Source organism: Nannospalax galili, unplaced genomic scaffold (genome assembly GCF_000622305.1).
Source record: "Nannospalax galili isolate Female #2095 unplaced genomic scaffold, S.galili_v1.0 scaffold546, whole genome shotgun sequence".
In the NCBI taxonomy this organism is placed as follows: Eukaryota; Metazoa; Chordata; class Mammalia; order Rodentia; family Spalacidae; genus Nannospalax; species Nannospalax galili.
This window is the reverse complement of record NW_008355158.1, coordinates 104624-127008: the sequence shown is the minus strand read 5'-3', so window position 1 is coordinate 127008 and position 22385 is coordinate 104624. Positions and strand designations below refer to the sequence as shown.

General features: G+C 39.0%; 1 protein-coding gene across 2 annotated transcripts; it reads left to right on the top strand.

The window, feature by feature from the left end:
* The first annotated feature begins 5840 nt into the window (after nucleotides 1-5840).
* On the top strand, nucleotides 5841-22302 carry Rsph4a (radial spoke head component 4A). 2 transcript variants are annotated; one of them, XM_008852184.3, is made up of 7 exons: nucleotides 5841-6630; nucleotides 10379-10613; nucleotides 15554-16294; nucleotides 17960-18098; nucleotides 19010-19127; nucleotides 21843-22071; nucleotides 22264-22302. In XM_008852184.3, the coding sequence occupies exons 1-6, from the start codon at nucleotides 5948-5950 to the stop codon at nucleotides 22063-22065; spliced, it is 2139 nt and encodes a 712-aa protein (XP_008850406.1). In that variant the 5' UTR covers nucleotides 5841-5947; the 3' UTR covers nucleotides 22066-22071; nucleotides 22264-22302. The 2 variants fall into 2 exon arrangements, with proteins under 2 accessions (XP_008850406.1, XP_008850405.1); XM_008852183.3 differs by having other exon boundaries at nucleotides 21843-22278.
* Nucleotides 22303-22385: the final 83 nt, after the last annotated feature.

Genomic DNA, 22385 nt, shown 5'->3' with positions numbered 1-22385 from the left:
GGCTACAGGGAGACTCTATCACAAAAAGACAAAAAAAAAAAAAAAAAACCTAAAAATGAACCTAGCATATGATCCAATTATACACTTCCTTGGCATATACCCAAAGGACTCATACTACTGCAAAGATACCTGGATACCTGTACATCAATGTTTGTTGCTGATCTTTTCACTATAACTAAGATACGGAAGTAACCTGAGTGTCCCTCAACTTATGAGTGGATAATGAAAAAGGTGGTACATTTACCCAATGGAGTTCTACTCAGTGAAAGATGAAATCATGAAATTTGCAGGTAAATGGACAGAACTAGAAACTGTTGTACTAAGTGAAGTAGCACAGACTTATAAAATAAGAACAACGTATGTTCTCTCCCATCTTGGGATCTTAGCACCAAATTGTTACATGTGGGTATATACCCTGTTGTAACTGTAAGAGCCAGGAAAATGGAAAGGAACCAGAGAGGTAAAAGGAAAGAAGGAGCCTGAGAGAGAGGAACAGTAGGAGCCTAGTGTTATCAAGGGGGAAATTGGTAAAATGGGAGCATCCAACTGGCATGGGAAGAAGGAGAGTTATACAAGGATCCATGGGAGCAAAGGGGAAGAAGGAGCTTAGGAGAGGGATCATAGGAAACAGGCATTATCAAGGTTGAGATGGGGGAAATTGGGATGCTTTAACTGGGGAGGGAGGAGGGAGAGTTAGAGAGAGACAGGAGAGAGATAAATACTGCTTAGGTGGTGTGAAAAACCAGAGAGAAATGTATCATTTCAAAAGTATACTGAAAAATTGCAAATAAAGTATCTCTATATGAATCCATGCATATATCTGAGGATTATGTAACATGAAACAGTGCCAGACAAGAGTAACCTCCCTTTGAGTTGTTGGCCTGGGTAGTCTAAGAGACTACTCAAAATTACAGGCTATTGCCACAGTCCTTGACTGCCTCCCAGAACTTGAAGGCTAGCTCTCATAGTTTTGGAGGACACGATGCAAGCTGCTAAGCGAGAACATCTTGGAGATAATCAACAGCTACAGTGAGATGTCACTGTAGGTAAAGGGCAGTTGCCTCCTAGCCTAATGACTTGAGTTCAATCCCCAGGATCCACACAGTGGAAGGAGAGAACTGACTTCTGCAAGTTGTCTTCTAGCCTCCACACATACTGTGGTGCACACACATACACACACAAAATAAAATGATTTTTAGCTAGAGAAGTGAATCAGTGGTCAAGAACATTTTCTGCTCTTACAGAGGACCCAAGTTCAGTTCCCAGTACTCTGGTTAAGTGGCTCACCACTTGCCTAGAGCTCCAGGTCCAAAGCCCTCTCTGGCCTCCATGGACTCCTGCATGCATGTGGTACTCATAAACTCATGTAGTCATACACATACACATAAAAATAAATAAACCTTTGGGGCTGGAAAGATGGCTTAGAACACTTGCTGCTCCTGTACAGTACCTGGGTTTAGTTCCCAGCACCACATGGTGGCTCACAACTGCTTGTAACTCTAGTTTCAGGGATTCCAATGCCCTCTTTTGACCTCTATGGTCACTTCACACACATGGAGCACAAGCATACACATAGGCAAACTCAATACACTCATACACAAAAATAAAAATGTCTTTAATAATGAAATCCATCAATTAACGGAACTTCTAATAAACCACATGAAGCAGCTATTAGAAAATTTTCAAAGATGAAGAAAAGAAGGAAAACTGGCCAGATCACAGGACTATAGGGATGACATGGTGGTAAATACTGTCTTTCCTTTCTTCTTCTTCTTCTTCTTCTTCTTCTTCTTATTATTATTATTATTATTATTTTGGTCTGTTTGAGACAGGATCTCTCTGTAGCCCAGTTGGCCTGGAACTCACTATGTAGATCAGGCTGACCTCGATCTCATAGAGATCTGCCTGCCTCTGCCTCCCAAGTGCTGGGGTTAAAGGTATGTGACACCACGCCCAGTCTAAGAATTGTCTTTTATTCACCCTTCTATATAGTCAAGCCTACATATTTTTTAAATGTTTTTATTATTTTTATTTCATGTGTATGAGTATATTGCCTGCATGTATTATGTGCACCAGCATTGTGCAATGCCCTCAGAGATCAGAAGAGGGTGTCAGATACCCTGGAACTGGAGTTGCAAACCATTGTTACCCACCATGTGGGTGCTAGTACTTGAACTAGGGTCCTCTGCAAGAGCAGCCAGTGATCTTAACAACTGAACCACTTCTCCAGCCCCGTATTTAAGCCTAGTTATAAAAATCTGGTCTAGGGCCTGCAAGATGGCTTGGCATGTAAAGATGCTTGCCACCAAACCTAACATGACCCAAGTTCAATCCCTGAGGCCCACTTGGTGGAAGAAGAGAATCGACTCCTGCAAATTGTCCTCTAGCCTCCACACAAGTCCTGTGTTTTCACATGTGAGTATGTGCACTCACAGACATGCATGCACACATATACACACACATAAAGCCAAAAAATGCAATTTTTAAATTTTAAATTAATTGAAGTTATATCTAAAACCCTTTTGAAACAAAAATCTCCAAATTCAAATGATTTCACTATGAATTTTTAATTACCTTTTTATTGAATAATCAATTTAAATATACACTGTTTGCTCTAGATTATGCGTAGCCTATTGCCTTTTTGTTCTTTTTGACATTTTTCTATTTATTCTTTGAGAATTTCATACGTGTATACAATGAGTTTTGACCAAATCCATGCGCACTCTCCTTTCCAACTCCTGCGAGAACCATCCCACCATGGCTCCCTCCCAACTTCATGTATTCTTGGAGTGGAGTCCAGTTACTTCTGCTAGTATGTGCCTGGGTATAGAATCATCCTGTGCATGGGGAGTCTACCAGAGACCATGTCCTGGAAGAAAACTTACTCTCCTCTGAATTTTACTAAACATTGTTTAATGTTGTAAACTGTACATAATCTATGCTAGAATATGGAAGAGGAAGTAATATTTCTCAACTATTTTATGAGACAAGTACTGTGGACAATGGCTTACTGTGAAGCTGGGAAGGTAAGGACTTTGGTTTTTATCTTAAAAACAATGAGACTCCCCTCCAGGATTTTTTTTCCCCTCCAGGATTTTTTTTTTTTTAAGTCTAACAGCTTGTTACCATGGTTTTTTTTTTTTTAACTTTTACAAAAACTTTATTGAGAATTTCATGCATGAATATAAGGTGTTTTGATCAAATCCATGCCCACTCCCTCCCCTCCAACATCCCCTCTCTGAAGAGGTAACCCTAAAATCATTTAAGGATTAGATACAAGCTCCCAAATACTTTTGACATTTTTGGTCTTTGGAACAGACTATGTTGCTAAGAGGCCCAACAACATTTTGACTTTTAGCTCAGAAACTGGCTACATTTCTTTGGGGTCTTTTTACCCTAACTGCCAAGCGAATTCCTACCTCGTATTCTTATCACACCATCCTCTGAAGGGATTACCCAAATTGCCAATAGGGAATAGGGACGCAGACTGCTCTGGTTTCTTCCATATTGAACAGGGATGCAGGGTGAGGCAATTGGAGTACACCTTCAATTGCCTATCAATTGGGTCTATCTAAAAGACTCCCAAATTGCATAACTCTTGTTTCTAAGGGGAAAAGAAAGTCCTTGAATCATGAATAGGAGATGTGAAAGAGAAGTAAAGGCAAGAGTGATTAGCATTACAAGTTCTAGACAGGGAACTAGAAAAAGTCAGAACAGGGAAATTTTCAAATGTTCATATGAGAGTCCATTGGAGTTTCTTGACAAGGGCTTCTAAAAGCATCCCTCTATTGGGTTCTTCCTCATTTTTCTTTTGTCTTCCAAGGCTGGACTAGTTGGCTGGGAAGAGTGGCTGGATACTCAGGTGAGGGTCCAGTGACCCCCTCCAGGATACTTTAGTCATGATTCAGACATGTTCAACTTTTTGACATTGTGACATGACGTCATCTAAAAGTCCATGCTCAAGAACTATGCAATCAAGTTACAGAAAGAGAGAAAGAAAGAAAGAAAGAAAGAAAGAAAGAAAGAGAAAGAAAGACAAACAAATCTCATGATATATATATATATCATGTATAATTGTGATTTTACATTGAGCCACATTCATAGCTAGCCTAGGATGCATGCAGCCCACTCTCTGTGGGTTGGACACCCATGGCAGGGCTGTAGGCTGAAGCAGGAACAATAGGGTCTTTTTCTTAGGCTGCTTCTTTCTGTTATTCTAATCTGCTGACGACGAAAGATAAGCAAGCTCCACGAATCTGTTTCTCTGTTCATCCTTTCACTGCCTTTTTTTTTCCAGAAAAAAATCAAAAAACTTCCACTGATATCTCATCAAATACAATGGACAAGATAAAGACCCATGAAGGAGAAAAAAATATTTAATCCAAATCTATTACATGTTACAAACACACACACACACACACACACACACACACACACACACACACAAAACAGAATACCTAGTTTAAAGGCTGGAAAGATAGATGGCTTGCAAGTTAAACATACCAGCTGCTCCTGCAGGGGCCTGGGTTTGGTTCCCAGAACCTACATGGTAGCTAACAACCATCCATAACTCCTGTTTGAGGGAATCTGACTCTTTCCTCCAGCCTCAGAAGACATTGCACAACACTGGTGCACTTACACACATGCAGGCAAAACACTCAAGATACATAAATAAAAGTAATAATAAATAAAAATTTTAAACCAGTTTAGAACTCTAATTTTTCTTAACATTTCATTTTGATTTTTAGAATTGCAAGGATGCTAAATTTGGGGTGGGGGGGTCTGTCTCTAAGGAGTTCCTGGACCAACAGAAATGCATGCAACATTTTCTGGTTCTGCGCACATGTATATTGGGAAGGGGAAAGAGCTGCAGCTTTTATCAATTTTTTAATGGTTTGGGGAGGCTCAGGATAGTATCACTAACATCTTGTTAAATGAAAGTCACAATAATGTGACATGTCAAATATCAAGCATTAATTAGCTTATATTAAAATAAAAACAAAATAAACATCAAAATTTTTAGTTATCTTATGATCTATAGCTAAAGACAGACATGGTCCTGTCCTATGTACCTTCTCCATGTTGGAAACAGCATCTATAAATTAATAATCCTAATCAGCTGTAAAGCATTGCAAAAGTATGAATTCACATATATTATTAAATAAAGACTTTATTGTTATATCATTATATTCTCCGTGTTAATTTGAACTTCAATCATCAGAAAACAAGTAAGCCTTGAACAACTTATGGAAGGTAACTTTCTGAATTGTCTTTTTCTTGAAGATAATTTTTTCTGCCTGCTCTTCAGGCACATTCTACATAAAGGAGAAAAAAACAAAACTGAAGTCTTGTTCTTCTACAAAATTCTCAAGAGTTGATTGGTTGGTTGGTTGGTTGGCTCTGTGAGACATTTATGCACCCTAAGTATGGTCTCAGGTTCTCCTAGTCCACAAAACAATATCTCGTTGTCACCTAAACTGCAAGATTCTCCCTCCCCCTCCCCCCTCTCCATCCCTCCCTCCCTCCCTCCTCCTGCCTCCATAGCTCCCCCTCCCCCACACATACGTCTTGCACCATAACCTGACTTTCAAGGCCTCCAGCAGGACTTTCTCCCACTATTTGCTGTAGGAGAGCACTTGGGTTTCTCAGGTTTCCAAACAAAGCCGAAGGAATCCTGTTCGGATTGGCTGAGCTCAAAAGAGGGACAGGGACACCACCAAATCACGTTAAAACTAGAGTTTTCGTCTTTCTTGGTCTCCTCCCTAAAATCCTAGCAACAGGGCTGCTTGATTTTTCTTAGAGAAGCCTAGCCTGGGGTTGCTATAGAGATAGGACGCTGAGACTTGCTGAGCCTCTAGGACCCAGAAATTGCTTGGAAGTTCCCAGCAAAGCTACTGCTCTGCATTGCCTTCCTTCAAGTAGAACTTTCTATTTCTTGATTCCTTCCATGGAAAACTCGAACTCTCTGAAACAACAAAAAGAAAACAAAGAGCTGGAGGAAGCAGAAAGGCCATGGGAAGGAAAGTCAGCAACTTTTCTCCAGGAACCTGATCCCCAATCACCTGAGTGCTTGGAAGAGGAGCAGAAAGTGGACACTGGACCCCAATCAAGGAGCAGCCCCCTTCTGAGCTACCAGTCCAGAGCCAGACTATCTCTGGAAGACCTCACAGAACCAGGAGCATCACCCTCCCCTTCTCCTTCTCCTCCTCAGGAGTGCCATTCCACTCCTCCCCTGACTCCATCCAGGCATGACTTTGTGGTTTTATCACAGTCAGAGAAGATCACTAGCGAGATTCCTGACTCTGGGACACGCCATTCTGATCCTTGGGAACCATCTTCTGATGTAAGAGAATCAATTCCGCACTACACAAGTCAAAAAGAGGCAAGCACCCTCCCACAGTCCCAGCCATCACAACCTGATGTGTGTGAGCCAACTGATGCCAGCCATGACAACTCCAAACAAAAAGGACTGAGATTTGACCTTTTTCAGGAGGAAGATTCACACAGTAACTGTGATCTGGACCAGCCTAAGCCTGGGGCCAATGGAGCAACCCCCAGCATGCTTGAGGTGGCCATTCAGAATGCAAAGGCATACCTGCAGAGTACCAGTAGCAAATCAGGCTTAAATCTGTAAGTATCACAGAGAGAAAAGGGGAAAGTTTGGCAAAGCAAAGGGTCAGGTGGGGGGCATAGGGAACTGAGTTTCTCTCTGTTGGAAGTGTGTTGGGATGGATGATAACATAATTTGAAAAGGTTTTACTTGAAAAGAAAAGTTAGTGACAAAACCCTATATCAAGGCACTCAAAACTGGGCATGAATGAGAATTCTTCTAGTGTCTTTTAAGGCCCTAGTCACACAGATACATGTTTTTTGGAGTCTTGGGCTTGGAAGAGATCACATGGTAGTAAAGTCTAAGCATCTATCCAGGATGCTTATAAAATATGTGTCTACAGTAATACTGTGTATTCTTGATCTAAGCATTTGAGGTCTTGTGTGGCTTGACTTTGAGCTCCCTCCCAGGCCAGTGCTGGGGTGAACATTCATTTTGGTTTTCCTAAAACTGTCCTAGTTGGAGTACTGAAGTTCTATATCTTATATACAACATCTCCTGGGTCCTAGGAAATCTGACTACTTGGAAAACATGCTAGGTCTTTCTTTTAAAAATATAGTGACCAATCACAACCATCAAGGTATGTTCTTGGTGTGCCACTGTAGCTTTAATGTGAGAACTCAGAACAGTGTAGATTTCTAGAAATTCTTGCTTCCAGGATTCCATAAACATAGAGACACCTAAATTATGTGGAAAGAAGCAACTCTGGAAAACATCAAATGAAGTCTTTCCTTTTTACCATTAAGGAACTGATTCGCAGAGACTCCTGGAGAAGTTAATTTGCTTGATTCTGAATTTTATCTCCTCCATCACCCTGTTCCAGCCACAATAGTCAACTCTGTTGATTTAGGGAGGGCCCTTCCCTAAGTTTTTGCTTACTTAGCTACTGATCCTTCAGAATTCAGTTCCACAGAACTCCATTATAATAGCATATTCTTTCCTTTCATAGTACTTAGTACCATTTAAATTTTTATAAATGTTTATGGACTTACATCTTGATGCCTGGTTCTCCCATTGGAGACTGAAGGTCCCCAAAATACAGGAACCTTGTGGGTTTTGTACATCACTATATATGAATCTCCTAGGACAATGCTGATTATACAAAAAAACTGAATGAATGAATGAATGAATGAATGAGTAAATAGCAGCAGGGACCATCACCTATAACTCTTGAATCTGTTTAAGGCCTCATCATAATCTGCTGAGGTACCGCCTGTTTTGTTAGTAAACACTGAGTGTCTACTAAGAAATGTGGAAAATGAACTCCAACTCCAGGAGATCCAATGCCTCTGCTCCCCCTGAGCACCAGCACTCACATGCACATACCTACATACAGACATATACACATACACATAATTAAAAGTAAAATAAGTCTTTGTTTGAAAAAATGGGATAGAGAGGTGATTCAGTGGTTAAAAGCACTTCTTGCTAGTCCAGAGGCCAGGAGATCAAGCGCCCTTTTCTGGATTCTGAAGGCATCTATACTCACACATAAACCCACACCCAAACCCACACACAGACACAAACATATACACATAATTAAAATAAGATAAATATGTACATCTATTGCTAGGTTTTAAGAAATACATACTTATTTTAAAAGTCTAATGGATGAAATCAATATTTTTAAATATTTTATGTGTGTGAGTGTATTGCCTGCATGTATGGAAGTGCAACCCACGTCATGCAGTGCCTGCCAAGGTCAGAATCAGGCATCGGATTCCCTGGAACCAGACTTACCGGACAGAGTTGTTAGCTGCCATGTGGGTCCTGGAAACCAAACCCAGGTTGACTGCAAGATCGATCAATGTTCTTAATGGCTGAGCCATCTCTCCAGCCCCAAGAAAAGGTTCAGTTCCCAGCACCCACATCCTGGCTAACAACTCCAGTTCTAGGGGATCCTTTTCTGACCTCTGTAAGCATTGCATGCATGGGTTCATTTATATACATACATGATACATGCAGGCAAAATACTCATGCACATAAAAATTAAATCCAAAAGGTTTTTAAAAAACAAATCTTTCAGCCAGGTATGGTGCTGCACACCTTTAATCCCAGCACTTGGGAGGCAGAGGTAGGCAGATCTCTGTGTAGTGAGTTTCAGATCAGCTGGGGCTACAGAGAGAGACCTTGTATCAAAAAGCAAAAAGAAAGAAATCTTTCACAAAAACTAAGATGGAACAATCTAAAGTATTTCTTATGTTTTTATAAATTAGAATTTGATTAAACTGAAAAAATATGATTTGCTACTCAACAGACTCTATTTGAACATCTATCTAAGGTAAATGTTTTATCATACATAATGCCCTGGATTAACTAATAGGCATGAATTTATGAATTTACTTAAAATTTCAAAATAAATCACTGTAAATATTACAAATTCTCTATAATTTTAAAAATCAAATACAAAATATTAAGAAAAATTTCCTTTACTGATATAACTGCTATTACTTAAATATCTTGCTTTAATCTTGTTTTCCAATCCTGTCCCTTAGTTAATAAATGAAAAGCTTCCATAATATTCATCATTACCTGCTAAGTACTTTAGAGCCTGTAGTTTAAAAAGAAAATGCTTAGTAGATAGTTTAGCATGATGGTACACACCTGAATCTCAGCACTTAGGGCCTAAGACAGGAGGATCATCAAGTTTAAGGTCAACCTAAGCTGCATAGCTAGATCCTGCCTCAAAAACAAAAACAAAACAAAAATGTATGTCCACAAGGTAAGCCTAATGTTTGAAAATGCAAACTATCAGTTATGCACAAAATGTAATGAATTATGAGCTAGGTATGGTGGTGCACACCTTTAATCCCAGCACCTAGGAGGCAAAGGTAGGCAGATCTCTGTGCGTTCAAGGTCATCCTGGTCTACATAGTGAGTCCCAGGCCAACTGGTACTGCAGAGAGACCCTGTCTCAAAAAAATGTAATGAATTATGAGAGGATAAAAGCAATTTCATTAATTTACTTGAAAATTAATAGAATAGAAGAGTGCAAAACATTAGAATCACCACATCTAATGAAAGTGATTAGATGACCCTTGTCTCTGTGTGCAGGTAGACTGCAATATGAAATATGCTCTTCTCTTCATAGGTCTAAAAGCACTGAAGCAAATTGTTTATTTAACAAATAAGATGTAGAGGCTGGAGAGACACTTCAGCAGTTAAAAGCAGGTACTGCTCTTTCAGAGTACCCATAGTTGGTTCCCAGCACCAACATCAGGCAGCTTACAACCACATGTAGCTCCAGCTCCAGGGGATCTGGTGCATTCTGGGCTCCATGGGTACTTGTACTTACATGCACATACCACACACAGATATACATGCATACACATAATTCAAAATAGAAACAAAATCTTAAAAAAAATAAGATGGAAAGGGAATAGACATTAAAGATAGAATCAACAGAATTTGAATATCATATTGTGTTTGTTGAGGGTAGAGGGTAGGCATGGAAAATAAGTTAAAGTAAGAAAGTAAAAAATTGTTTATCACTGTCAGTATAAAGCCAAGAGATTTCAATTTAAGAAATGAAGTGTGAAAATGCACCTGATATAGACTATGTATCTTGCTGGTTTTTCTCTAATAACTTAAATATCCACATCATATTAGGGAAATTTATTAGGGAAAGTTCTAGAATAGGTTCTATCTGGAATGATAGAAATAACCATTGCTGAAAATCTCTTAAGAATTTTCGAACATCCCTAAAACTCAACTGAGTTTTAAATGATTTTAATTACATGTTATTGGGAATTTTCTCTGTTTGGGTAGATACGATCATCTTTCCAATGTGTTGACCAAGATATTAGATGAACGTCCTGCAGATGCTGTTGACATCATTGAAAATATTAGCCAAGATGTGAAAATGGCACATTTTAATAAAAAATTAGATACACTCCAAAGTGAAAATGAAATGCTTCCAGCATATGAAATAGCAGAGAAGCAAAAGGCCCTTTTTCTTCAAGGACATTTAGAAGGAGCTGATTCAGAACTGGAAGATGAAATAGTAAGTCATTATGCTACCTCTTAATACTGTGAATGAATACTGTAATTCTAGAGATGAGTGGGCTTTGGCTTGATGATCATACCAGCTGCTTTTGACAGGTCTGTAAATGGTATTTGCATCTTATGTTTCCTATCTCTCCCAAAGCCTTTTCTAAATCAAGCGCATTTCACAGCACTCTCTTCCTTGCACAGGGGTTTCTGAACTTTTTCACAGTTTTACAAGGTTTAGATTTTATTATTTGCCTGTGGGTTAAGTTTCTTGCTATCATAGAAAATGGTTTCTTCACATTTCTGATTATCCAAGTTTCTGGTGTTTATAACTGTCTATTAAATACCCATTGAATAATGAGTGAATGTCAGATATAATTATGCACCAAATAATGACATTTTAGAAAATGACAGACTTCAAATACAACTATGGTCCCATGGAATTATAATTAATTAACACCACTTACTGGCATAAAATCCACCATACGATCGTAGTGCAGTGTTTTCCTCATGTGTTTGTGGTGGTGGTACTATGAAGAAACCCACTCACTGCACTGACAGTCTTATAAAGTACTGGGGAATGTGCTGACACACATCTTTAATCCCAACACTTGGGAGGCAGAGGCACGTGGAGCTCTGTGAGTTTGAGGCAAGCCTGTTCTACACAGCAAGTTCCAGGCCAGCAGGAGCTACATAGCAAGACCCTGTTTTTAAAAAAGAAAAAAGTAAAGCACACACAGTTATGTAAGACTGAGTGTGTTGTGGGCTATGCCATCTGGGTTTGAGTAAGTTCATTCTGTGATGTTTCCAAGGCCAAATTGCTGAATGACATTTTTCCAAATGTGCCCCTGTCATAAAGTGATGCATGACAGTAATAAAAATTAAGTTTTAATTCATGTTGCATTTTTTCCCTTAAATTAAGTATGAAATTTAAAAGTGCTTTCTAATGAATATTTTGCTCTCTTTTACAGTAAGCTCCTTTTATCTTGATATTATGCAGAGTTTATCTATGGGTGATAATACAAGAGGAGAGGAATAAAACATTTCTTTTACTTTTAATAGGCAACTTGATGAAAATATTTGGAGAAAGAATTAGTGACATAAGAAATAAAACTGTAGTGCAGAGTAAAATTTACTGCCTTACAAAAATTTGGATTTCAAATATTTCAAAACAGTATCCAATATCCTGTTTCCTAAATGCTTATATGCTTATAATTTATATATATGAGTTTCCATGTCTGTTGCCACCATAGTATTTAAAATATGTTTATATGCATACAAACTTGATGCTATAAATAAACCATTTTCAAAATGAAACTGTCAGAGAAAGATAAGAAAGGATGGGCCTTGGCATTATCTGTACTGACCTGGATGCAACAGCCTATAGGGAAAGACTCAGACTGACGCCGAGGGACCCAGAGCCCCTAGATGAGAGGAGCAGGCAATAGTGAACACAAGGCTGCTTCAGCATTGTGGAATTTGGGAGTAGGCCTGATACAGTGATTTATCTCTTTAGAGTGTGGGAGCATTCATCTCATCACATAAAAACAAGGCAGAGAGCACACATTCTCATGGAGACCTTCCTTAATCAAAGGTCAGCATCAAGTATACGAATGTGGCATCCAGCTTCTAAAACACCCCAAAACTAAGATGTAGACTGAGAGCACAAATAAGCAGTTTTGAAACTAGAGCCTGTGCCCCTTGACCATAGTCCAGGACTCTTCCCAATAAAGGGTAGGTACTACTTTGAAACATGAAAGAGCAGAGTCATTGTGTGAAGATTAAAAGTTGCATCTCAGGGACCAGTAAGATGGTTCAGCAGGTAAAGGCGCTAATGACCTGAGTTCAATTCCCAGGACCACATGGTAGAAGGAGAGAATCAACTCTAGCAAACTGTCCTCTGAACCACCATCCCCCCACTACCCACCACATGCATACACGAAATAAATATATTTTTTTAAAGTTTCACCTCAGAGTGCAAAGGGAGACCAGGAAGATAGGTGCTTGATGACACCTGTGTTCCAGACTTGTATATTTACAATGCTTGTGTTTTTATTTATCTTTGATGACACTGTAATGCCTGTGTTCAGTGTTCAGCATTTGTTCACTCACACAGTCATTTGTTAACATTGTGACTTACCTGATACAGGCCAGGCACTAGGAAATTAGTGTGAAAATAAAGTAATTTTGACTTTCAATTTCTTAGTCTAGTAAGAAAGACAAAAAAAAATTAGGATGTCTTTTCATTGATGGAATAGAGCTAACCTTGTATGATAGGGGAAGAGGTGGAAGGGGCTTTGGAGGTAGATCTGAGTTAGAATCCTAGCTTGCTCACTTAGTAGTTGGATTACTTAGAGCAAGTAACTAAACTTTTCAATGCTCAGGGATAATCACATGGCAAAAAGCAGTAAGAGATTTGGCATATATTAAGAATGCAATAAATCACATTTTTTATGTCGATTTTTTCAGAAGTTGCCGTGCCAAGCAGAATGGAATTAACTCTGCTTTGGAATTGGGGAAGACTTTATAGTAGAGATGATATTTCACCTGGATTATGAAGGATAAGTAGGAGTTTACCAGGTGAACTACAGAGAATAAAAATCTGAGAGAAAGAATAATAATCAAAAAATCATGAAAGATAATTGAAATGTGAGTAGGAATGGAAAAACTCTTCCTAGCTTAAGGCACTTACTGATATGACTGAAAAGACAATTTTGAGGATCCTAACATTCAAGGTTCAGTTAAGGGGCTATGGATAACAAAGTTCTAGATAGCTGAGCAGGATGAAGAGCAAGTGGTGCTTTGCACACCAAGAAAAGAGTCTGGGGGCTCGAGATGGCTCAGCAGTTAAGAGTACTGACTGCTCTTGCAGAGGACTTGGGTTTGATTCCCAGCACCCACAAGGCGGTTACAACCTGTCCTTATCCAAAGCCTTCTTCTGACGTCTGCGGCATTGCACAACACAGGTGCACTCACATACATGCAGGCAATACACTCATACACATAAAATAAAAATAATTTTAAAAAAAGAATCTGGCAGAGGGGAGGATGAGCAGAGGAAGGCTGAGTAAATGCTGGCCTACCATCTCTATCATCATCCAATTTAGTCATCCAACAAGAAGAAATGAATATGAAACCCAGCAATAAAAAAATAATTCTTCAAAGCATAAAAATTTGCTCCTTAGTAATTAGTAGATGTGAAAAACATTACCATTGAAATCTACCTGATGACTTTATATCCATGCTCAGATGCCAAGGAGCTCAGAAAGTAACCGACTGTGACTAGCAACAATCAGATATATAGAGATTAGAAACGCATGTGCATCTTAGTGTCAATTGTATAAAAATGAATTTTTCTGTAAAAAAATGAGTGCCACCAAAAAAAAAAGAAAAGAAAAAGAAAAAGAAATGAACAAAAGATTGGAGCTGAAGTGCTTGGTTTTTGCCCATTAACCAGATATACTAGAACTATCTATATTGTCTATGCAGCATGGGGTTTTTATTATTTTTACTAAAGATGTCTCTTCTTTGGTAATGAGACTTTTTGTTGTTGTTTTTGGTCTTTTTGAGACAGGGTCTCACGCCCAGCATTTTTTTTTTTAAAGTCTAGGTTTTCTCAATACACCTTTAAAGGTTTCTTATCTGGTCAAGTTGAAGTTTTCAAGAACTTCAATTTTAATTCATAATAAAAGTTGACAACTTGATTTTTCCAAAAAAGCAAACTCCAAACACCTATAAATAAAGACCTTGAATGATGTTTTTTAAAGGCATGATATTTATCTTTCTAGGACAATGAAGGTAAGAGCAGGTCAGTGTAAGGGTAGTGAGTCCTCTTACTTGCTCTTCCTCATGGGTCAATACCATCTTGGAAGTGTCCTGCTTCTGTTAAGGTTCTTTCCTGCATCCTATTTTATAAATCCCTGCAGTCCATTGTGCTCATTTTCCTATACTTGTTATGGAATTGTTTATGTTTCTGTTCATTATTTTAAATGCTAAGTTATTCATTATGAATAAGGTCAACCACTTAACTACATTTATGCTTCTAAGTCTAGGCCATGCTAAGCACATACTTTAAAAATATTTTTATTCTTTCTGTTATCTCACATGTTACTGTATAGATTTTTATTTACCTTACATATATTTAAAACCATTAATTGAATACTTATTTTTTAAAAATATGCCAATATAAACATATCTCATTATTGTTCTAAATGTATGTTTCCACAAGTTATACTATGTATTATTTTAACATTAGTCACTTAAATCTCATATGAAAAAATTTTGAATTTTTTTTTTAAAAATTTATTTCTTAAATTTACTTAAAGGATTAGAGATGATATATGGTCAATAATGTCAACATAAAATTGACAGCTTTGGTTATAATTAGCACATACAACTCACTGCATAGGCAAAAATACATACAATAACTAGCCTTCCAAATGATGCTACACGAGGTGGAGTAAATAGCAAGCAAACTTGAAAGAATTATAATTACAAGTAAAAATATTTATTAATGATAGTTATTAAGTTTTTTCTAAGAATCACATAAAACAGAGTAACTATCATATCAATAAATATGTTACAATTAATTTAATAAGCTACATTTATAAATATGAAGTTTAGGGAATATCTAATCTTGAAAGAGCATTTCAAGTAGTGGAGAAAGTAGTTTATGAAAAAGAGCAGCAAGTGCCAGGTTTAGTAGTGCACACCTTTAATCCCAGCACTTGGGAGGCAGGGGTAGGCTGATTTCTGTGAGTTCAAGGGCAGCCTGGTCTACATAGTGAGCTCCAGGTCAGCTGGGGCTACAGGGAGACCCTGTCTCAAAAAGACCAAAAGGAAAATAAAAAAGTCAACAAGACAAGACAAAACAAGAAAAGAAAAGAAAGAAAAGAAAAGAAGAGGTAAACATCTCCCTATGGAACATTTTAACCATGCTGTTTGCTTTCCCAGGCAGAAAGCTCTCTTCCCAATGTGATGGAGTCAGCCTTTTATTTTGAACAAGCTGGAGTTGGATTAGGGACAGATGAGACTTACCGAATATTCCTTGCCCTCAAGCAACTCACTGATACACACCCAATCCAAAAATGCCGTTTCTGGGGCAAGATCTTGGGTCTGGAAATGAATTATATTGTTGCCGAAGTAGAATTTCGTGATGGAGAAGATGAAGAGGAGGTGGAAGAAGAAGATGTAGCTGAAGAAAGAGACAATGGAGAAAGTGAAGCCGATGAAGACGAGGAAGACGAACTACCGAAGCCCTTGTACAAGGCCCCACAGGCTATTCCGAGAGAAGAAAGTAGAACAGGTGCCAACAAGTACGTCTATTTTGTTTGCAATGAGCCAGGACGACCATGGGTGAAGCTACCACCAGTTACACCTGCACAAATTGTTACTGCAAGAAAAATCAAGAAATTTTTCACTGGGCGACTAGACGCTGCCATCATAAGCTATCCACCTTTCCCAGGAAATGAGAGCAATTACTTACGAGCACAAATTGCCCGAATTTCAGCAGGAACCCATGTCAGCCCCCTAGGATTCTATCAGTTTGGTGAAGAGGAAGGAGAGGAGGAGGAAGAGATAGAAGGTGGTCGAGATACCTATGAGGAAAACCCTGATTTTGAAGGCATCCAAGTGACTGACCTAGTGGAATCTCTATCCAACTGGGTTCATCATGTACAACATATTCTACCTCAGGTAGGAGTGCATTTTAGAAATTTACAGATTTATATTTTGTGTGGTCTGCAGTCATTCTATTTGTTTTAATTTAAATATTGATATGTCTTTCATTCTATTTCTATAATACATGTGTCTTAGTTACTTTTCTGTTGCTCTGATAAAACACCATGACCAAGGGAAGTTATAGGAAGAAGACTTTATTTGAGCTTACAGTTCCAGGTTCCAGAGGGATTAGAGACCTCCATGGTGGGGCGGCATGGTGAAGTGGCCAGAGTAGGAGCAGAAAGCTAAGTACAATCACGTCTTCAAGCAGGCACAGGAAGTAGAGAGATACTGGAAATCTGGCAAGGCTTAATAAGAACTCTCAAATCCACCCTCCGTGGTGTGCTTCCTCCAGCATGGCCACACCTCCAAAAGCCTCCCAAAACAGCACCATCAACCGGGGACAAAACATCCAAATACTTGGAGCCTATGGGGGGCGGGGGGGCAGGGGATTTTCATTCAAACCACCACAACATGCAAGTTTTATATCAAGAGCACAAAAGGATTATAACAGAAACAAAAGACAGTTTTGTACAGAAGTTATAGAGAACCTACAGTGCTAGATGCTGTTACTAACACTTTATGTATTAAATTGCATAGTCATGTCTAATTATATATGATTTAATCCTCACAACAGCCCTATGAAAGTTGCAGTTTTATTTTATTGCTATCTTTATTTTACAGATGAAGAATAAGCAGACAGGTTAGGAAGCATGGCAAAGCAGCTACAGCTAATAAGTAATATTGTTAAATGTGAGGCTGTGAAGAGTGGACCAAAGCCCTTCCCCTTTCCCACTCTGCTATACTGCCCCATCTGCAGGCAGAAAATCTTCCTTATACCTTGATCTAGATAAGAGATGCTCTTAATATCACTAGATAAGAGCTAATATTTGAGGGGCCGGAGAAATGGCTCAGTAGTTAAGACTGCAACTACCCTTGAAGAGGACTGAAGTTTAGTTCCAAGTACCTATATTTGGCAGCTGACAACTGCCAGTAACTCTAGTAACAGGAGATCCAATGCCTCTGGCCTCCTCAGGCACCTGCATTCATCTGCACATACCCATACATGGACATACATATATACATAATAAAAAAAATGTAAAAAGTGGCAAATTATTAAAATAATGAGTACAGAGGTGTTTTTTTGTTTTGTTTTTATTTTGTGTAGCTTGTTTGGGGGAGGTTTTTTTGAGACAGGGTCTCACTCTGTAGCCATGGCTAACTCAAACTCAGAGATTCACCTGTCTCTGCCTCTTGAGTGTTGAGATTAAAGGCATGTGCCACCATACTCAGCTTTTTTTATTTTATTTATTCATTTATTTATAGTTTATTTATTTTTCTTGAAGTAACCAGAGAGAAAGAGTATATTCTAAACATATAGAAAGAGTGAATGAGCTGGATATGCTGGCACATGCCAGCAGTCCATCCCTCATGAGGCAGAGGCACAAGGATCACAAGTTTCAGATCAACCTGAGCTACACGGTGAGTATCAAAATAGCAAATTAATGACAATAAATGAATGAATGGCCAGTTTCCCACATAATGAAGCTTCATCTTGAGCAATCAAAATGGATATTCTGAGTTTGTTTTGTTTTATTAGTTTGTTACTAAAACATTAAACCTTGCATCATTCATCCCCAGGGTCGCTGTAATTGGTACAATCCTATACAAAAAAATGAGGAAGAGGAAGAGGAAGAGGATGAAGAAAAAGGAGAAGAACCTGACTACATAGAACAGGAAGTGGGGCCTCCTCTTTTGACACCACTCTCTGAAGATTTAGGTAATTTTACTCAACAGTCTCATAAACTACATTATATACATCACAGGGTAAATATTCAATCACCAGAAACCTCTGAAAAGTGGACAGGAAGCTAGTCTCATCCCTTCTCCCCTTCCTGGGCTCTGGAAGGGTGGGAGGAAAGAATGTTTCTGGCCATATCACCAAGCTGGCAGAGGCTGAAGAAACGACACAAGGAGGACACAGGAGTGGGTGGAGCTCTAAAGGGAAAGGTTACCATCATTTTTGTCTTGCATTCTGTACACCCTAAACACATGGCTAAGCTATAGTAAGATGCCACATGTGGTGCTAGCTTTGGTTTGTAATCTACTCATCCCTGTTTCTTCCTAGTCTACTTTGCTTGAAAATCTTAAGTCTCTTCCATGGTAAAAATTTGACCTTCCATTTGGCCACCATACTAATCCCCCACCACACAAATCCTCTTCTTTTAAAAAATATTTTATTATTTTTATTATATATGTATGAGAATATTGCCTGCATATGTGTATTATCTGTGCTGTGCAGTGCCCGCAGAGGTCAGAAGAGGGTGTCAGATCCCCTGGTACTGGAGTTACAGATGGTAGTTATCTGCCATGTCGGTACTGAGAAACAAATCTGGGTCCTCTGCAAGAGCAGTCAGTGTTCTTAACCACTGAGCCATCTCTCCAGCCTCATGAATCCTCTTCTTTTGTAAAGTCTCTGTAGCAAAAACTGTGCATATGTATATAGTTGTTGTCTTACTGTTCTAAAACATGTGTAAAATACTCTCCTAATTTTGTTAAGCTGTTGTTTTAACTTCTTTTTTTAGCAAATGTGCAGATGACTGTGTTTCAGATTTATAAAAATAACTTCAGTTGAGCCATAGATTCTAACTATTTAAGTGTTAAACTTTTTAATTTCTCATTGGGTTCCAGAGGTTCAGAATATACCCTCTTGGACAACACGTCTGTCCTCAAATCTGATTCCACAATATGCTATCGCAGTCCTTCGATCCAATCTTTGGCCTGGAGCATATGCCTTTTCCAATGGCAAGTAAGTATCTGGCCACATACAAAGCCTTTATGTATCCACACTCAATGGGATTTGCATTTTGATGAGGGCAAAGTCAAATCAAGCTCTACCAAGACATAAAAGAAAAGAGAAAGAGCTCGCTCGGCATCATGCTGCACGCCTTTTAATCCCAGCATTCCAAAGGCAGAGGCAAGTGGATCTCTGTGAGATCAAGGCCAGGCTGGCCTGCAGAGCAAGTTTCAGGCCAGCTGGGGTTACAGGGAGACCCTCTCTCAAAAGAGAGAAAAAAAATAAAGAAAGATTTATTGCCCACAGCAGGTGAGGAGAACACTAGTATTAATGTCAAAGCAATGGAAATAATGCTGATTTCGTTCAGGGAGCCCATACGTTTACCTGGAGCAGGCAACTTTACTGAGTGTACCGAGAGCTTTAAAAAAAAAAAAATGAGAATTTAATTCAATTTATTTTGTCGTGTTCACCCCCAACCCCTCCCCCCAACTTTGTATCCTTTTTTAAAATTTAATAACTCATTGACCTAAGTTTGTACTGTCCATATACTTCTGGGTGTGGGGTCATCCAGCCATGTATGGTCCCCTACCAGAAGCCACATCCTTAAAGAAAACTGACTCTCCCTCCTCCAAAAGGTGTCAACTGTCTGTAGCTTCTCTGTTAGGGGTGGACTCATGATCCCCTCCCCCCTCCGTGCTAGAATGTTGACGGATCTTGTGCAGGCAACCACAGATGCTGTGAGGCCATGAGTGAGGTGGTCCTGTCATGTCCAGAAAATACTGTTTCAGTCTGGTCCTCCCCGACCTCTGGCTCATCCAATCTTTCTGTCCCTCTTCCACAGATGATTCCTGAACTTTGGGTGGGGGCAGGGTGACATAGCTATCCCACTTGTGACTGAGCACTCCAGTTACTCTCCACACTATGGCCAATTGTGAGTTTCTGAATTAACCACCATTCACTGTACAAAGAAACTCTTTAATGAAGTCTGAGGGCTGCACTGGTCAACAAGTACAGAGACTAAATTTAGAGGACAGTTTGATAGTATGTCCATTTAGCAGAATAATAGTAAGTTCACTCCTGGGCTTGTGAGCACCCCCAAACATGGGTTCTTGCCCATATTTGCAGTATCAAGTGTATGTTTCCTCCAGTAGCACAGGACTTAAAAGTGTACAGAGTTTTAAGAAGACTTAGCATGTGTAGAGTTCTAAGAAGTATATTCCTGAGCATGTTCAGTTTCAGGTTAAGAAGGAAATATAACAGACACATTTTAGATATATTTAGTTGCAGATCTTAAATCACAAGTTTAAAAAGTTTAAATTGTAGATAGGAATGTCTCTGGGCATGCTCATCTTGCAACATAAATTTTCAGGTTAAAATAAAGAACACCTTGAAGGTGCAGCAATACAGGAGTTCACCCCTAATGGCTCTTGCCTTGCTTAGTGGCTAACAATTATTGTGAATATTTAAGCTCTGGATATTATATTCTCCCGGGGATGTTAAGCTATTATTGTCTTAATTTATCCTTAGGATATTAGGTGTGCAGCATAAGATTTATTAAAATAATGTCTGAAATACAAAAAAACATCAAATTCAGAACTAGAGCAACACAATTTTGCTTTCCGTCTTAAATTATCCCATTAACTAAATTGGAGATAAGTTTTACGCCTTTGGTTATTTAGCTAATTGACTTACTCCTTAGTTTATCAGACTAATGGAAAAAAAATTTACGTATTTGAATTAACGTTTTTAGTTTTTTTAATATTTTGAGGAATCTCCTAAATGAGTATTGTATTTACATAATTTCCACCCCTCCTCTTCCCCTCCAACTCTTCCCACATCCTCCCACACTCTCAATCTCATGACCTTTATTTTATATTATATATATGTAATCTATATATAAAATCGCCCCCAGCATCCACTGATTGCCCTTAGCTCTTCATCTAGAGGTAGGGCCTTGTGAAATTTCCCCCAACCATACTGGCACGTCAACTGGTGCTGTTATCATTCAGGTCTTGTTCAGGTAACCATATTACTGAGATTTCATAGGCACAGCTTCCCTGTCAGATATCTTTTTTTCTGAGCATCTTGATAAAAATTATTTAAAATCGGCTTTACTTATGCTATTACTTTCAAGGGAATTAGGATCAAGAGAATAGTAAAATGCCTTTTATTCCTCAGTTAGAAAGAACAGAGTTCCATTTGTCTTCTGTTTGTTTCTTTCCTAATCAGTACCAGAAGCTCAACAGAGCAGGAGAAAGCTGAACTGCCATTAAAGAGCAGTAAGACAAAAGCCAGAGCCAAGTCTTCCTTGACTGCGATAGCATGACCAGGAGAAAACTTTGATTTCTCCCTGAACCATTTGCTTCTAAGGAATGGCCACCTTTGGAGATGGATCTGTAGCAATGGGGGGGGGGGGGTCACAGATGTGGGTGTCACGAGGTCATCTCATTGATCTTTCCTAACAAAAGGCTCAGACCGTTTTATGGAAGCCACATGTCTTATTCTTCACCCAAGCAAAGGTTAGCAACTTTTCAATATCGTAGAAATCAATAACTCTTTGTAAATGACTAAATAATTGAATAATCTGAGGCATTTTCTTGAGGTTTACATGTAGGGTACATTTTTGACAGGGTCTGGCCCTATCGTTCTCTTAACCAGGATAAGCTTGGATCGTTACTACGTAATGGTCAACTTCTATTACTGAATATGACTTTTTTTAACTTACAGGAAGTTTGAAAATTTCTACGTAGGCTGGGGCCATAAGTATAGTGTGGAGAATTACACACCCCCAATCCCACCACCAGTTTACCAAGAATATCCCAGTGGACCAGAAATTACAGAAATGGATGACCCTAATGTGGAAGAGGAGCAGGCTTTCAGGGCTGCCCAAGAGTCTGTTGTACTTGCAGCTGAGAATGAAGAAACAGAAGATGAAGATGATGATGACTAACACAAAGTTGGCATCTTGTTTTCTTGTGTGGCACTGACACAAAGTGTTTATGGGTGTCTGGTGTGTGTGTGTGTGTGTGTGTGTGTGTGTGTGTTGGAAATTACCGTGAAAAACGTACGCAGTAATTCAAAAATAGCAAATTGGGAGTGGGGGCTGGTGAGATGGCTCAGCAGTTAAGAGTATGTTCTGTTCTTACAGAGAACCAGAGGTTGGTTCCCAGCACCCACATCAGGCAGCCTACAACTGCTCATAACTCAGGCTTCAGGGGATCCAGTGCGATCTTTTGGCCTCCACAGGAACCTGCATGCATATGGTGCATG

Excerpts from the sequence above, each read along its gene's own strand:
- Rsph4a (XM_008852184.3), top strand. The coding sequence starts at position 5,948 with ATGGAAAACTCGAACTCTCTGAAACAACAAAAAGAAAACAAAGAGCTG. Across the intron at positions 10,614-15,553 it reads CAGAACTGGAAGATGAAATA|GCAGAAAGCTCTCTTCCCAA; the intron begins GTAAGTCATTAT and ends TTGCTTTCCCAG. Across the intron at positions 19,128-21,842 it reads TATGCCTTTTCCAATGGCAA|GAAGTTTGAAAATTTCTACG; the intron begins GTAAGTATCTGG and ends TTTAACTTACAG.